This window comes from Phyllobates terribilis, unplaced genomic scaffold (assembly GCF_046119375.1).
Source record: "Phyllobates terribilis strain yellow unplaced genomic scaffold, ASM4611937v1 Scaffold_7__3_contigs__length_470593459, whole genome shotgun sequence".
NCBI classification, from domain to species: Eukaryota; Metazoa; Chordata; class Amphibia; order Anura; family Dendrobatidae; genus Phyllobates; species Phyllobates terribilis.
In genome coordinates, this window is record NW_027362767.1 from 198,304,080 (window position 1) to 198,322,066 (window position 17,987).

A 17,987-nucleotide genomic window follows, 5' to 3' on the forward strand; every position below is an offset into this window, starting at 1 on the left:
ATGAGTTCAAATTTGAGATCTTTGGTTCCAACCACCGTGTCTTTGTGCGACGCAGAAAAGGTGAACGGATGGTCTCTTCATGCCTGGTTCCCACCGTGAAGCATGGAGGAGGAGGTGTGATGGTTTGGGGGAGCTTTGCTGGTGACACTGTTGGGGATTTATTCAAAATTGAAGGCATACTGAACCAGCATGGCTACCACAGCATCTTGCAGCGGCATGCTATTCCATCCGGTTTGCATTTAGTTGGACCATCATTTATTTTTCAACAGGACAATGACCCCAAACACACCTCCAGGCTGTGTAAGGGCTATCTGACGAAGAAGGAGAGTGATGGGGTGCTACGCCAGATGACCTGGCCTCCACAGTCATGATACTTGAACCCAATCGAGATGGTTTGGGGTGAGCTGGACCGCAGAGTGAAGGCAAAAGGGTCAACAAGTGCTAAGCATCTCGGGAACTCCTTCAAGATTGTTGGAAGACCATTTCCGGTGACTACCACTTGAAGCTCATCAAGAGAATGCCAAGAGTGTGCAATGCAGTCATGAAAGCAAAAGGTGGCTACTTTGAACAACCTAGAATATAAGACATATTTTCAGTTGTTTCACACTTTTTTGTTAAGTATATATTTCCACATGTGTTAATTCATAGTTTTGATGCCTTCAGTGTGAATGTACAGTTTTCATAGTCATGAAAATACAGAAAAATCTTTAAATGAGAAGGTGTGTCCAAACTTTTGGTCTGTACTGTATGTCCGACTCAAGATACCTTCTTACAAGTTAGGGCCTCGGTTCATCGGTCCTCTGGAGGTCATCAGTCAGATCAACCCGGTGGCCTATAAATTAAAACTCCCGGCCAACTTACGGATCCCTAACTCCTTCCATGTATCTCTCCTCAAACCTGTGGTACTTAACTCTTTCTCCAAGTCTACAGGTACGCCTCCTGCTCCGGTTTCTGCTGAGAACGAGTTTGAGGTAGAGAACATTCTTGCCACCAAAAGGGTAAGAGGAAAGACCTTTTTTCTAGTAGATTGGAGGGGGTTTGGTCCTGAGGAGAGAACGTGGGAGCCCCGGGAGAACATCCATGCCCCTCTTATCCTAGCTAAATTTCTGTCTGGCCTAAAAAAGGGGGGGCCTAAAGGGGGGGGTACTGTAGCGCCGGCGTCCCTGCCCTCTGCTAGGCAGGGACGCTGTTCCCCTCACCTCCCTGCTCCGTGCCCGGCGTCCTCCTCCCGCTCTGCTGGCAGCGCGCGCTCCTTCCCGTCCACTGTGCTTAGGCCGCGCGCGCGCGCTCTCCCTCCCTCTTAAAGGGGCCGCGCGCGCTGTCCTAAGGAGTCCCCGGCCAATGGCCGGAGGACTTCACCATATATAAGGCACCTCCTCCAAAATGGAGGTGCCTGAGCAATGTTGTTGCACTGTTCACTACTCTGCTTCAGCCCTCAGGTCCCGTTGCCAGTTCCTGCCAGTTACCTGCCAGTTACCTGCCAGATTCCTGCCTGATTATCTGCTACCTGCCTGCTAGTCTGAGGTCCGACGGTCTGCCTTACTACTCCTGTCAGTCTGTCTAAGGACCAGTCTGCCCGCTCACCTGGGAGCGCACATCAGCCACCTGCCTGCTTGCCCGAGGTCCAACGGTCTGCCTTCCAACTCCTGTCAGTCTGTCTATGGACCAGCTTGCCCGCTCACCTGGGAGCACACACCTGCTACCTGCCTGCTAGTCTACCTGGAGGCTCCGCCGTCACGTGCTGTGACCACCTGCCTGTCCAGTGACTCCTGCTCGCTCACCTGGGAGCGTTCATCTGCTGCCTGTCTGCTAGCCTACCTGGAGGCTCTGCCGTCACGTGCTGTGACCACCCGCCTGTCCAGAGACTTCTGCCCGCTCACCTGGGAGCGCTCATCTGCCGCCTGTCTGTTGGTCTTCCTGGAGGCTCCGCCGTCACATGCTGTGACCACCCGTTCATCCAGAGACTCTCGCCTGCTCACCTGGAAGCTCACGTCTATCATCAGCCGCCACAGGTCGTACCAACCCTTTCACTCAGAGACTGCCCCGGTCACTTGCCGTGACCATCAGCCCGTTCATCCAGAGACTGCCCCGGTCACTTGCCGTGATCTCCAGCCCGTTCACTCAGAGACTGTCCCGGTCACCTGCTGTGACCTCCTGCCCGTCTTCCCTGGTCGCCACCCACTCCCTTACAAGGACTGCCCCCTTGTATAGTAGCTCAGAGGTTCCGCCTCCCAGACCCGTTACAATATGTACTATCCTCCAAAACTTTGAGGACTCCACCAAGATGGTGAGCGGCGACGACGCCATAATTAGCATCACCATCCCGCTTCTCTGTCTTCTGAAACGCTCTCTGCTCACAATCAAAGAGGATGCATTGCAGGTGGAGCACGATGAGATGGAGCAAGGAACCATACAGGGTGATTACACACAGCCAAGCCTCATCTCATCCCAACGTGGATTGGGTGACAATGAGGAAGAGGAGGAGGAGGAAGGACAGGAGCTAGTTTCATGCACTATAGACGGTACTACCTGCACAGCTGTCATACCTCCTGTTCAGCGTGGATGGCCAGAGGACAGAGAGGAGGAGGAGAGCATGGTCAGTCATTCTCTTGGTGAGGACACGGAAGTCTTGCCTGTTAGTAGTCTGGCACGCATGGCTGACTTCATGTTATGCTGCCTTTCCCATGATCCTCGCGTTCTTAAAATTTTGGGTGACAGTCATTACTGGTTGGTGACACTTCTAGACCCACGCTACAAGGAGAGCTTTATATCTCTTATTCCTGAGATGGACAGGTCTACAAAAATGGGGCTGTACCAGAAGGCTCTTGTTGCAGAACTATTAAAAAAATTCCCATCTGAAAACGCTGGCGGCAGAGGGCACACTTCGTTGGACAACCAAGGAGTACAGGCGAGAGAGACACAACTTCAATCCAGCAGAGGCAGGGGAACACTGTCAAAGTTCTGGGAAAGTTTTCTCAGACCCTCCCATCGCACAGGCCCTGAGGCCCCGGGGTACTCTCACAAGGAGTGCAAAGTTTTGGAAGATGCTGAGGGAGTACCTTGCCGACCGTACCAACATCCTCCGTGATACCTCTGTGCCTTATAATTATTGGGTATCCAAGCAGGATACTTGGAATGAACTGGCTGTCTATGCCTTGGAGGTCCTGGCCCGCCCTGCCACCAGCGTTTTAGCAGAGCGGGTGTTTAGTGCCGCTGGTGGAATTATAACTGATAAGCACATCCGCCTGTCAACTGAAAATGCTGACAGGCTGACTTTTATAAAAATGAACAAGGGCTGGATTGGGCCAGACTTCTCAACACCACCAAATGATAGCAGAGTAACATAAACTTAAATCCAGTGTCTTTTCTTGGGAGGTATATTCCCATGCACCTTTTCACACCCACACATGGGTATACGCTTCCTGTTTTTGGCTATTTGCTCTTGTCCTCCTCCTTCTCCTCATCCTCCACCACCTTATCACCAGGGTGACCGTGGTCTGTGATGCAACACCCACATAATTTTTTAAAGGGTGTTTATGATGCCCGTAAAAAAATTTTTATACAGTATGTTCATGTATACCCCCCAGGGGTAAATGTTTGTCAGCCTATACACTTAGTGCATGGGCATTACAAGTATAGGAGGCCCGCTCCTTTCTAATGGGAACATTTTTTTTATGAGGCCCTCCTTCACGTCTCTTCCAAGGGGCATTGAAGTGCCTCCAAATTTTTGGCAGCCCTTGCATTCAGTGCATAGACCAACACTATGGGAGACTCTCTCCTTTCTAATGGGAATTTGTCGTTACTGTGGCCCTGCTCTATGTCTCTTTAAATTGTTAGTGTGGTTTTTCCTAAATTTGGTCAGCCGTTGGACTCACTGCATACCCTATAACTGTATAGCAGACTCTCTCCTTTCTAATGGGAACATGTCTTACCTTGTTACTGTGGCCCTGCTCTATATGTCTTTAAATTCTTAGTGGGGTTTTTCCTAAAATTGGTCAGCTGTTGGACTCATTGCATACCCTATAACTGTATAGCAGACTCTCTCCTTTGTAATGGGAATTTGTCGTTACTGTGGCCCTGCTCTATGTGTCTTTAAATTCTTAGTGGTGTTTTTCCCAAATTTTGGCAGCCCTTGCTGTCACAGCATGGGCATTACCACTATAGGAGACCCGCTCCTTTATAATGGGAACATTTTTTTTACTGAGACCCTCCTCTATGTATCTTCAAAGGGGTATTGGGTTGCGTCCAAATTTTTGGCAGCCCTTGCAGTCACTGGATACGAAATAACAGTATAGGAGACCCACTTGTTAATAATGGGAACAACAAAGCATAGCCGGCTGATGACTCTCTAACAATAGCAAGGGCCAACTACTGGCCTTTTAAGAATAGTAAGGGCCGTCTGATGGCCCTATAAAAATAGGCTTTATGACTTTCAGAGTCCCTCCATCATAAATAAAACAGGATGTGTCTGATGATGTGTCACACACCACATTGCCAGATAAGGTTGTAAAATGTTAAAATTACATTTCCTGGTGAATGCATTTGTCTTAAAAAAAATAACGTAAAAAAAACAAAACAATAGGATCTTTCTTTAGTATAAAAACAGAGTCACCAATGTAACCCCAATGTAATCACATTGTTCAGCTCATGCACCTCCTCCTCCATCTCCGAAATGACCACATCAGTCACAAGCTGAAAGCACTGCAGCACTGCCTTGGCCAAGCGGCAACAGGCGGTGCTGAAGATAACATGCTTAATTGACAAACCACCCAGAGCTGCAGAGTTGTTGAAAGCTGTAACACAGCAGCCTAATCTGTGGCTCTCACCGCTGAACATACAGCCAGGCATGGTCATGTGTGACAATGGGCGAAATCTGGTGACGGAGAAATGACACCCAGAGTAGATACGGTTTCTCTCTATGCCAGTCCTTTCACCGAGCTAAATACACCTCTCATCAAAAAAAGTTGTGGACTGGCTCCATACCGTCCCTGGCCACATTCACCTGTCTACGTGTTTGTGGTTAGGCGGTCCTTCCCAGTAAGTGCACTAGGAAGGGCATGGGTAATGTTGTGGGACCTGTGCTTGTGGAAGGCGGAGATGACATCGGGAGAAACAGTGGCGGCTGGAGACCGAGTATGGACACCTGGCCGCCGCCGGCATGAGGTTGTGAAAAGCTTCCACCTCCACGAGCCTAAAAGGCCATATTTCAAGTGCAAGCAGCTGCCCAGAAATCTGTCAGTTTAGTGCTGCGGCCTGTGGGTGGGTGGATGGCTGGCTGCATACTTGCGCTTGCATTCCAAGTAACAGAAAACTAAGCAGATGGTGGCCTCTATCATCATCATAGCCTCACCTTGGCACTATGAACTCTCCTGAAGGAGAATCCAGGGCCCACCGGAGGAGTCTCCGGTTCTCTGGTGGGCCCGTCCAACCCTGCCGAGAAGCAGCCCTGGCTAAGAAAAGTGTGGGGGAAGGTTCCCGGACACTTTATGGCTGCTTTTTTAATGTGGATCGGACATGCTTATGCATGTTATTTCTTAAACCACATTGCAGATCAGGCTATTGTCCAACTCTGTATTCATGAAATTAAATGCGCAAAGAAAGATGTTTGTGTGTCAAACCACCACCGATAAGTGCGAGTTGATGTTGGACAGGCTGCTATTGCTCCTGCAACAAGCTGCATTAGACTACTTCCTAGGAGAAATGACACCCAGGGTAGATATGGTTTCCCTCTATGCCAGTTCTTTCACCGAGCTAAATACAACTCTCATCAAAAAAAGCTGTGGACTGGCTCCGTACCATCCCTGGCCACATTCACCTGTCCACGTGTTTGTGGTTAGGCGGTCCTTCCCAGTAAGTGCACTGGGGAGGGCACGGGTAATGTTGTGGGACCTGTGGTTGTGGAAGGCGGAGACAATACCGGGAGAAATAGTGGCGGCTGGGGACCAAGTATGGACACCCAGCCGCCGGCGGTATGAGGGTATGAAAAGGTTCCGCCTTCACGAGCCTAAAAGGCCACATTTCAAGTGAAAGCAGCTTTAGAGGACTTCCTGGGAGAAATGACAGCTGGGTAGATATGGTTTCCCAAGTCCTTTTACCAAGCTAAGGAATATGCCTGTGGTGAAATACAACTCAGCAAAAAAAGCTGTGCACTGGCTCCGTACCGTCCCTGGCCACATTCACCTGTCCACGTGTTTGTGGTTAGGCGGTGCTTCCCAGTAAGTGCACTGGGGAGGGCACGGGTAATGTTGTGGGACCCGTGCTTGTGGAAGATGGAGACGACACCGGGAGAAACAGTGGCGGCTGGGGACCGAGTATGGACACCTGGCCGCCGCCGGCATGGGGTTATGAAAAGCTTCCGCCTCCACGAGCCTAAAAGGCCACATTTCAAGTGCAAGCAGCTGTCAAAAAATTGGCAGTATAGTATTGCAGCCTGTGAGTGGGTGGATGGGTGGCTGGCTGCATACTTGCGCTTGTATTCCAAGGAATGGGGTAGGGACAACTGAACACTGCACTGGGAAAAGGACGTGGACGGTGATTGTTGCAAGTCTGCAACGACAGGTACATGGCGGGAGGCATCTTCGCATGCGCCAAGGATCACTTATGATGGGCACACTTTTAGGCAGTGACCTGGGAGTCAGAGATGCTTCCAGCGGTCTTCCCTATGCTGTTTCCATGTCTTTTCAGCACTGTATGCATGTGTCTGATGATGTATCACACACCACATGGCCAGATAAGGTTGTAAAATGTTAAAATGATATTTCCCAGTGAATGCATTTGTCTTTGTTGAAAGCAATGCAAAAGTGCAAAAACGCATCAAAAACGCTACGTGTGAACATAGCCCAAGGTGTGGAGGAGTATTTTTGGTTATTTATTTTGCCTTATATACAAGTCATTACCCTGGAAAGGATGTTCCTTAATATATTTCCCAGGAAAATCCATTTTGGTTTTGTTTTTGTATGTTTTATTGTGAGTCCGTAAAAGTGGCATAATACTCTGACAACGTTGTTGACAGCAGTGACCTGGGAGTCAAATGCTTCCAGGGGTCTTCCCCATGCAGTTCCCACATAATTTGAGCACTGTTCCCATCGATTTGGGCAATTTTTAGGCCCTCTGCAGACCGACCAGGGGGGGTGGGGGGCGGAAAAATGCTCGAGTTTCCCATAGACTTACATTGAGCTCGTTGCTCGGGTCGAGCACCCGTGTATTCCAATGTGCTCGACCCGAGCAACGAGTACCCGAGCATTTTAGTGCTCGATCATCACTAGTCTTTTGCCATGGATTTTTGATGCGTTTTTTTTCACCTTTATTAGAATGGATGAAAAACGCTGCAGAAATGCTGAGGGTGCTGACATGCTGCAGATATGAAACTGCTTCAAATCTGCAAAGAAAAAATAAGCAGACATGAGACGTCAAAAATTTAATTCACTTTGCTGGTACAGTAAACGCTGTTTTTTGCGGCAGAAAAATCACGAGGCAAAATGAGCAGAAAAAAAAACGCAGCAAAAACGCAAGGTTAGAATAAGCGTACAATTGCTGTTTTTTGTTTATAGACCTCTGTTTTATAGCCCCGGGCCTCATAGGCCAGACAGGCTTTATTTTATTTTATGTAGCACATGTATTTGGAATGACATGACATCATATTGTGTGTGGGGCTGTGGGGGGCCCCATACTGGCTGTGGGATCTGTGGTGGACATCGTATTGTGTGTAGGGGTCCTCATACTCTGTAGAGGTTTGTGAGGGCCCCCATACTGCATGTTGGGGCTGTAGTGAATAGCATATTGTGTGTAGGGGTCCTCATAATTTGAGGAGGGCTGTTTGTGACATTATTCTGTGTGTATGAGCCCTCAGACTGACTGTGAGACCTGTTAAGGACATCATATTGTGTGTGGGGCCCTCATACTGTGTGTTAGGACCATCATACTGTATATAGGGGGCTGTAGGGTCTCCATGCTATATATAGGGGAGTGTAGGGCCATCACACTGTGTATAGAGGGCTGCAGGGCCTCCTTGCTATATATAGGGGGCTGTGGAGCCATCATACTGTGTGGGGCACTTTAGGAGCATCATGCTGAGGGAGGTATTATAATTCGTTGGGGTTACTGTGGTGGTATCATACTTTGCTTTTGGCACTGTGATGTCATCATAATGTGTCTGAGGGTTGACTGTAGGGGGAAATAACTGTGGGGGTGTCATGCAATATACAGGGCATTATACTCAATAGGGGCCATGAAAGAGCTATAATAGTGGGATAGCACACTAAGGGGGCTTCAGTATTGCCATAATTACTTTGTACCTGCCATTAGTGACCCTCTCTCTGATTTTGAAAGTTGCGAAGTACGACCCCGCCTGCTCCACCAAATAATTATTATTGTTTTTTTTTTTTGGGGGGGGGGGGCACGTAGAGGGGGGCCTAATTAGGACTTTGCTATAGGGCCCCGTGATTTTTATGTGCGCTACTTGGATGACCCCTTCCTCAATACTATGTTCACCCAAGTAAAATAAAACTAAATATGTACAATAATAATACATATGGAATATATACTAACCTGCCAGTCAGCCAGCGCTCACATAATATTGTTATATGGGCTGCAGCTTTCACACTTCCATAATTACATAGGATGACAAATGACACAGATCCATTAGGATGAACATTTCTCTACAAATTATACATTATCTATTGCTAGATTATTTAAAACCCCAATTCCAAAAAAGTTTGGACTCTATGTAAAATGTAAAGAAAACAAGAATGCAATGATTTGGAAACCTCTTACAGCCATATTGTATTCAGCACAGAACATAGATCACAGGTCAGAAGGTGAAGGTTAATTTTTTCGAATTACATGGAAAAATGTCTAACTCAATTAGAAATTTATGGCAGGAACACATTTTGAGGACGGTGGGTGTGGACCCACTGCACCACGGGCCGGGCTTACCCTGAAGGAGAGTGGCTAAGTGACTACCTGGTCTTCACTAGAGCCTCTGATGGAGAGGATAGGCTTGGGCCGTTAGGGTAATCACCAGGTGCGACTCCAGGGCAGAAATAAGAGGCACAGAGGACAAAGACAGAGATGTGGTCAGACAGTCCGAGGTTGGGGCAAGCAGCATGGGTTCAAATATGCAAAGCCGGTTTCAGGAGCAGAGAGATAAAACGAGTAAACAAGCCGGGCCGGTAACAGGAGAGTCAAAACAAAAATCCACCTAGACTGGTAACTAGAGACAAACAGAACCTAAAATCAGGCAATGTGTGAAGGGAGGAGCTGCAGGGGATGTGCCAGGGAAGCAAAGCTCAGTAGGATGCACCAAGCAAAGCTCTTAGTGCTATGTGCACTAGAGCAACACTCCAGGGTTACATCACAGAGGACAACCATCTCTGTGACACATACCTCCCATCAACTATATATCCGGTAGCTGCCTAGCCAAGGTAATACAGTTGTGCTCAAAAGTTTACATACCCCAGCAGAATTTTTGCTTTCTTGGCCTTGTTTCAGAGAATAGGAATGATAACAAAAAAACATTTTCTTCACTCATGGTTATTGGTTAGGTGAAGCCATTTATTGTCAAACTACTGTGTTTTCTCTTTTTAAATCTTAATGACAACCCAAAACATCCAGATGATCCTGATCAAAAGTTCACATACCCTGGTGAGTTTAGCCTGATAACATGCACAGAATTTGACACAAATGGGTTTGAATGGCTACTAAAGGTAGCATCCTCACCTGTGACCTGTTTGCTTGTAATCTGTGTGTGCATAAAAGCTGAGTGAGTTTATGGGATCCAGACAGACTCTTGCATCTTTCATCCAGCCACTGACGTTTCTGTACTGATGTTGTTCGGGATGAAAAGAAAAACCCACAAATAACATCAGCTGAAATTTAGAACTCTCTGAAAACTAGCGGTGTGGCTGTTTCAAGATACACAATAAGGAGGCACTTGAAGAAAAATGGGCTGCATGGTCGAGTCGCCAGAAGAAAGCAATTACTGAGCAAATGCCACAAAGTATCTCGCCTACAATATGCCAAACAGCACAGAGTCAAGCCTCAAAAGTTCTGGTACAAGGTAATTTGGAGTGATGAGACCGAAATTGAACTTTTTGGCCACAACCATAAGTGTTATATTTGGAGAGAGGTCAACAAGGCCTATGATGAAAGGAACACCATTCTTACAATAAAGCACGGAGGTGGATCGCTGATGTTTTGGGGATGTGTGAGCTACAAAGGCACAGGAAACTTGGTAAAAGTTGAAGGAAGGATGAATGCAGCACATTATCAGCAAATACTGGAAGCAAATTTGCACTCATCAGCACGGAAGCTGCGCATGGGACGTACTTGGACGTTCCAACATGACAATGATCCAAAACACAAGGCCAAGTCAACCTGTCATTGGCTACAGCAGAACAAAGTGAAGGTTCTGGAGTGGTCATCTCAATCTCCTGACCTCAATATCATTGAGCCACTCTGGGGAGATCTCAAGCGCGCTGTTCATGCTAGACAGCCAAGGAATTTACAGGAACTGGAGGCTTTTTGCCAAGAAGAATGGGCAGCTTTACCATCTGAGAAATTAAAGAACCTCAACTACCACAAAAGACGTCAAGCTGTCATTGATGTTAGAGGGGGCAATACACGGTATTAAGAACTGGGGTATGTGAACTTTTGATCAGGGTCATTTAGATGTTTTTGGTTGTCATTAAGATTTAAAAAGAGAAAACACAGTAGTATGACAATAAATGGCTTCACCCAACCAATAACCATGAGGGGAGAAAAAGTTTTTTGTTATCATTCATATTCTCTGAAACAAGGCCAAGAAAGGAAAAATTCTGCTGGGGTATGTAAACTTTTGAGCACAACTGTAGATCTATTGTGAATTTTTCTCTGGTGTATGTACACTCTCTGCAGTGCACACATATACACAACACTACTGCATGTTCAGCGCATGCACACTCAACTTTTATACATACACACAGCTCTACATATACACAGCTGTGCTACACACATACACACAGAGTTCAGCTACATCAACACACAAAGCTCTCCTACATACACACAGAGCTCAGCAACATCAACACACAACTCAGCTACATCAACATATCCACACATGTCAACTACACACTCAACTCAGCTATATAATCAAAAACACAGATACACACATCTCAGCTGCAACTCAAACAGTTCAGCTATAAAACACTCAGCTTAGCTACATCATCAAAAACACAACACACACTTCTGGGCTACAATAGAATCTGCTCAGCTACCTCATCAAAAAACACACACCACAGCTACAACACACACACAAATGTACATACTGTATACATTACCATATTTTGGAGTTTCTTCCAGGTATGTGTCTAATGAAACATCCTTCAGCATCAGTACAGGTTCCTGTAGTTTTCCCTCATGCCCTGCACTGATCACATGAACCAGTGTGGGGCACAACCAGAGATAGCAGTGCTCTCAGTGATTAGGGAGGACACTGTGTCCCATCCACAAGGCCATTAATAAAGAGAATAAAAAGAATTGGGCGAAAGGCTGATCCTTTTTTTTCCTTACTGATCCCGGTACTGATCATTGTGGCCTCTACTGCTTACTTTAGCCAATTTAAAGAATGCACCATTTACAATGACTCTTTGATTCTTATTCCTTAACCAATTCTTCATCCATGTGTATATAATGTCTCCTTTTCCATCTGAGAGATGTGAGAAAGCTGCAGCCCATCAGTGGTCATTGATAGGTTGCAGCACTCACATGACACAATAATGTCACGGCAGTGTCAGCAGACACAGCGCCGGCATCATTGGAATTGCCTCTCAGGGAGGTAAGTATATATATTTTTCATTTTACATAGGGGGCTATAGCCTTATGTAGTAAGAAGGGGTTGTCCAACTAGGTGACAATCCCTTTAAGTACTACAGAACCTGCTAACGAGCTTTAGTTGTCACAACATAATAGGCTGATTAGAAAGAATTTTGCTAATAACATGGAAACATTGATTTGCTGCACCTTCTAACAAATAGGAAGCACTGCAAGCTGCATTACCCATGTTTCAAGCTACCATTTATTTAGAAAATAACAAATACTGACATCACATTGAGTAGGGCTCGTCTAGTCTCAGTGCAAGCTGAAAGTGATGCATGTGTGGCGCCCTGCATTGGTGCCACAGATCCCAGAGGGGTGCATGGACGGATTCCTCCACAAGAGGCCCTCATAGCATTCACACACCTCCACCTTCCACCTCAGACCAGCAGAGGGAGCCCGTTAGGGATATAAAAAGGGAAGGTGGAGCTAGGCAGTCTAGTCTAGTCTGAAGTCTGAAGCCTGGAGTCACAGTTTAGAGTCAGTCTGCTGCAGCCAGAGAAGTTGTCAGGTCAGTACAGACTCAGTGAGCTCAGTTAGTGAGCTTAGGTCGTGCCGACGGCAAAAGAGCGGTGAAGAGTAGCGAGGCCTACTGCCAGTGTGAAGCCTAGCGAGGGCCCCGAGCGTGGCCAAAGGCAAGTGGAGTAAGCGAGCTACATAGGGGACAGAGGAGCTTAGCCAGCTCACCCCAAGACCATTTACCGGACACCGGGTCCACGTCTGCAGGGATCTCTACGCCCAGCAGAAACAACCGAAACCCCTGGCGAACTATATGTCCCAGGAACACTAAAAAGCTGACTGTCATACCAGGGTCAGGAGTCACTGAGGCCCAAGAGACCAGGGAGTGTGATCTCCAACAGAAGGCCCTACCACCAGGTCAGCAGGTGCAAGACAGAGACCAAGTTAGGCCTAGCTCCAGGCAGGTCATAAACTTATCAGGAAAAGGCAAGAAGCAGGAGGCCCCACACCCGCTCGCTGGTGAGAGTTCTGATATGCACCCTTCACCCTACAGTGCCCTGGATCGTGCCTGAAACACCACCAGTAAAGGTACTGAAGTGAACTCCGGTGTGAGTGCCTATTCTTCTACCCTTCCTCTGACCCAGCTGGGTCCCCTCTGTCCTGCATCCCTTCTCCTACGCTGCCCTGAGGCCCCGCTCCACCTGTGGGGAGTCGCACCAACTAAGCTGCCTGAACACCGGCCTCAGAGGACTGTCGCAGCGCTGGTGATCCTCACCAGACAGCACAGGTGGCATCACAAACAACTTTCCCTTGCCTATATAATTTCCCCCTTCCTTTTTAAGAGTGACCCCAGGGTACAGGCCCGGGAGCCGGCCACCGCGACATCCCCAAAACCAACAACAAGGCCGGGGCGCCGAGTCGTCCCCATCCCCTGGGCGCGTCACAAGAGCTATGTAAAAATGTTATGTATGCTGTGAGGCAGTGACCAGGATCGTATACGAGGGACGTTATATATCCCCGAGAATGTGTACAGAGACCTATTAAATCCATTGGAGTGCATTGCAGTCACAAACTCACCTGCGGCTGCAATGCAGGAATGAAGGTGAGCAATAACCTGGTCAGGCTATCTGGCTAAGGCAGATTAGTAAAACCCGACAGGGCCTTCATTTATTGGAGGAGGCTACAGGAAGGTAGTGGGGCGGCCTCCTCCCTCCAACCCGGGTTTTCCAGTGGCTCTTGCCACAGGTCCTTTAAAAACCCTGCATTAAGGATTAGTGTTGTTCAGTGTTGGAACTTGCTAAGAGCATAGCAGGAAAGCTCTGCGGACCTGTGAGTAGCTGAACCTACGCCTGGGAAGGCTCTGCACCTGTCAGGCTCTGAGCGGCCCAGCACGGCCGTTGCCCACGGCAACCATTGTTATGGACTTATGTTTACCCTGCTGTGAACCGGAGGACTTTCTGTTTACCCGTGAGTTGTTGAATAAAAGCTGCTTATGTTGGACTTGCTTGGGTCACTGCCTCAGTTACTGCACGGTGTGAACACCGCCGCCTTACAATGTGGAAACAAGAGTCAGAGATATGCAGGTTGCATCATTAGAAGATGTTTTATACTGCTGGCAATTTACTTTTTAGCAGGTCTACATTGCATACGTAGAACCTGAGTGTGATGTTTGTTCTGTATCCGATAGCACAGTGTGGAGACATTTGTTAGTTAGGTGACATGCTGATTCAACTCTCCAGTGTTATTTTATGGTACATAATCTAGAAATATGCAATTATTATTACAACAAAAATTATAAGCAGAAATACAAAAGGTTGTAGATAAAAAATAAATGCGGTAGTCCTGATGATTTTTTAAACAGCTTTGGAAAAATGAAAGCTGCACTGTGATAGGCTGCTATAAGCAAAAAAGATAGTTTTTTGGATTTTGCAGGGGAAAGTATATCTGAAACACAGGGGCGTAATGATCACGATCACAGAGGGTGAGACTGTAACCGGGCTCATGCTGGAGGGGGGCTCCGCTTATGCCTGCAGCTATGTCAGCTGGATGTACATCAGAGGACGCACATTCAGCTGAAATGTATTGTGGCACACAGACCCGCCGGCTCCCTGCACCGCAATATGCTGCCAGCCAATTACAGGTCTGTCTGCTAGTGATGCCAGGCGCATGGCAATGATGTAATGTGCAGCCCCTCGCCTGAACGCTGAAGACATTTTCTGGCTTTGGCGCCGGCTATAGAAGAGGACGCCACACGACGTGGGAGCAGAGGAAAGTAAGAAGAATCAGTATTATTTTTTTATTTTATTTTTTTACATTTGTTGGAGAAGAGATGCAAAACAGAGACATTATTACTGGAAGAAGCCTAGTATGGGGGGGCATTATACCAGTAAGGGGGACATTATACCAGGAAGGGACCCAGGATGGGGACATTATACCGGGAAAATGCCCAGGATGGAGAATATAATTCCTGGAAAGGGAGACATTATACCTGGAGGGGCCCAGGATAGGGCACATTATACAAGGAAGGAGCCCAATGTGGAAAATTAGTACTAATGGGGGCCCAGGATGGGGAGATTATTACAGGAAGTGGACAGGATCAGGGACATTATTGCAGGATGGGGGACATTTTTATATGGGTGAGGCGAACACGTATGTCTTCACAGGATTTGGAACGCTACAAGGGCCCATACATCTGATGAACATGCAGGTGGGGGCCCAGATCCAAATTCTGCACGGGGGGCCCATCAGACCTTAGTTATGCCACATACAGAATTGGAGGATTAGGAACCTTTATAGAGGGCGGTAGGACAGACAAGAATTACATGTATTGATATCCTACTAGAAACTATGCACAGTGCCGTGTCTCATCTTGTCCGCTCTGCCTGGGGGCCATGAGCCGATCACAGAGCAGCTGGACGAGTGGCTAATGTTACCTGTGCATGGGGTGAGACTGGAGGAGGAGCAGGTGCTGATGGGAAATGTAGTTTACAATGGTGATATGAGCAGCACTGAAGACCTGCACGCTGCACACAGAGGCTCAATAATGGAGGCACTGAAAGCAGAAAAAAATAGAAGAAATTAGCCAGTGAGGATGTGAAGACTTGGTTGGGTTACTTTACAGGGGTGAAACAAAAGAAGATAAACTCTGGTATAACCCCTTCAACAAACGTTTATTAGCTCTTTATGTGGCAGATGATAAAAAAAGCAATTCTGTCTGTGGCTTTTTCTGCATTTTAAATCTGCAGTTGTCAATTCCTTCAGCATTTTTGCTGCAGATTTCACTCATAGTAATGAGCGGGGAAAAATCTGCACCAAAGTCGCATTTTAAAAACCCAGCAAAAACACACCTACTTTTTGCCTAGGGGGCCCAAAAGTTCCTTTTGGCCCTTGTGAAAAGATGAATGCTATTGGACACCTGCGATAGTTAGGGGCCTTATTGCCGATCTTGCATTGAGCTTACAGTTACGCCACAAACATTCACCTTTGAGTGGCGTCCCTCGTCTTTTTCACATTGGTCATTCACAGTATAGTTCTCTTTCTTCTGAGATTTCACGGCTTCTTGTTGCTCTGTTTACACAGATTACATGAGGATAATACAAGATTTATTGTAACTTATAAGGATATTAAAAGTCAACAGCGTGACTTTGCACAGCAAAATCCCGGGACCTTAACCCATCTCCCATCCGTGGGAAACCACTTCTTATTGGGGCCCTCAAAAAAAACAAGAAGGGTCTGGCTGAGACCTAAGCTGGGTCATGGGAACTCAAGGGGGACAATCATCTTCCTTCTTATGAATGGCTAAGATGGAAACATTGCTTTAATTTCTTTTTACGAGGCCTTTGGACCCAGTGGGTTTAGATGAATCTCCCCTGTGACCTTGTGTAGTCTGCAGCATATTGTGAATTATGCGGCATATTGTGTAAAGCACATTTAATGTAAGTAGCCGCTAAGACTAAATTTTATCCTAATTATCTGTAGCTTTTCTATTAACAGCTGCGGGAAGAATTTGCTATTTCTGGAGATAAGCTGCTTGGGGAAGACATCTGTGTTCATGATGTGTCTGCGGTGCTCAAGGCGTTTCTAAGAGACTTGAAGGAGCCTCTTCTTCCTCGGGAGCTGTACGCGGCATTTATACACACTGCCGGTAAATACCCATCTACATGTATATGTAAATTATATATCAATATATTATACATGAAGGGCCGAGCTGGAAATACTACAAGAAGCCAGGCTCCAGCATCGCTGATCTGGTCCTGCTACTTGATATTGTTCTTCTCTTATCAAGGAGATGACCGGGACCCGACCTGATATTTATCATGTCTTCTCTCACACAATAGGTGTATTGTAAAAGGTGTCCGAAATGACAGGAAAAAAATATTCGATTTTAGCAAAATCCACCAAACTATTGCAAAAACTATGACGGCTTAAAAAAAAAGTCGCAACGTAAAACTTTTTCGTACTGTGAATGTTACAGAAGTTTTATAAGTTCGGAATCAAATTGGAAATACAGATTTTACATTTCCAACTGTTTATCCTTCCTTTACACAATGAAAAGTAGAAAAAAAGCTAATTATATGAGGACTAATGATGAGAGAGCGTGCTCGTCATTGCTTGAGATGCTCGGCTCTCTGCGAGTACTTCCAGGGTTGCTCGGCGGGAGCTCGGGTCTCCTCCCTGCATTTTTGGCACTCTTTATAGAGCCAAACAACATGCAGGGATTGCCTGCCACACACTGTAATGACGCAGCCATGTTGGTTGTGGCATTACAGTGATTGGCTGGGCGCACAGCGTCATCAGGTCTATATCAGACCTGGCGCCGCCATGCTCGTCACAGTCTGGATCAGACAGTGTAGGGAGAGGTGCTGCTGAGCTAGGGAGAGATTATTAGTTAGTATACAGAACAGACCAAAAGTTTGGACACACCTTCTCATTTAAAGATTTTTCTGCGTTTTCATGACTATAAAAATTGTACATTCACATTGAAGGCATCAAAACTATGAATTAACACATTTGGAATTATATACTTAACAAAAAAGTGTGAAACAACTGAAAATATGTCTTATATTCTAGGTTCTTCAAAGTAGCCACCTTTTGCTTTGATGACTGCTTTGCACACTCTTGGCATTCTCTTGATGAGCTTCAAGAGGTAGTCACCGGAAATGGTTTTCATTTCACAGGTGTGCCCTGTCAGGTTTAATAAGTGGGATTTCTTGCCTTATAAATGGGGTTGGGACCATCAGTTGTGTTGTGCAGAAGACTGGTGAAAACACAGCTGATAGTCCTACTGAATAGACTTTTAGAATTTGTATTATGGCAAGAAAAAAGCAGCTAAGTAAAGAAAAACGAGTGGCCATCATTACTTTAAGAAATGAAGGTCAGTCAGTGCGAAAAATAGGGAAAACTTTAAAAGTGTCCCCAAGTGCAGTTGCAAAAACCATCAAGCGCTACAAAGAAACTGGCTCGCATGAGGACCGCCCCAGGAAAGGAAGACCAAGAGTCACCTCTGCTTCTGAGGATAAGTTTATCTGAGTCACCAGCCTCAGAAATCGCAGGTTAACAACAGCTCAGATTAGAGACCAGGTCAATGCCACACAGAGTTCTAGCAGCAGACACATCTCTACAACAACTGTTAAGAGGAGACTCTGTGCAGCAGGCCTTCATGGTAAAATAGCTGCTAGGAA

At 46.7% G+C, this 17,987-nt stretch overlaps 1 protein-coding gene across 1 annotated transcript in view; it reads left to right on the forward strand.

Annotated features, from left to right (window-relative positions):
• LOC141153067 (rho GTPase-activating protein 6-like) overlaps nt 1-17,987 on the forward strand; it is a 203,251-nt gene that overhangs the window by 121,590 nt on the left and 63,674 nt on the right. Inside the window, exon 7 of the mRNA XM_073637742.1 lies at nt 16,300-16,450. Within this exon, the coding sequence (XP_073493843.1) occupies nt 16,300-16,450 (151 nt within the window). The remainder of the gene's footprint in view (nt 1-16,299; nt 16,451-17,987) is intronic.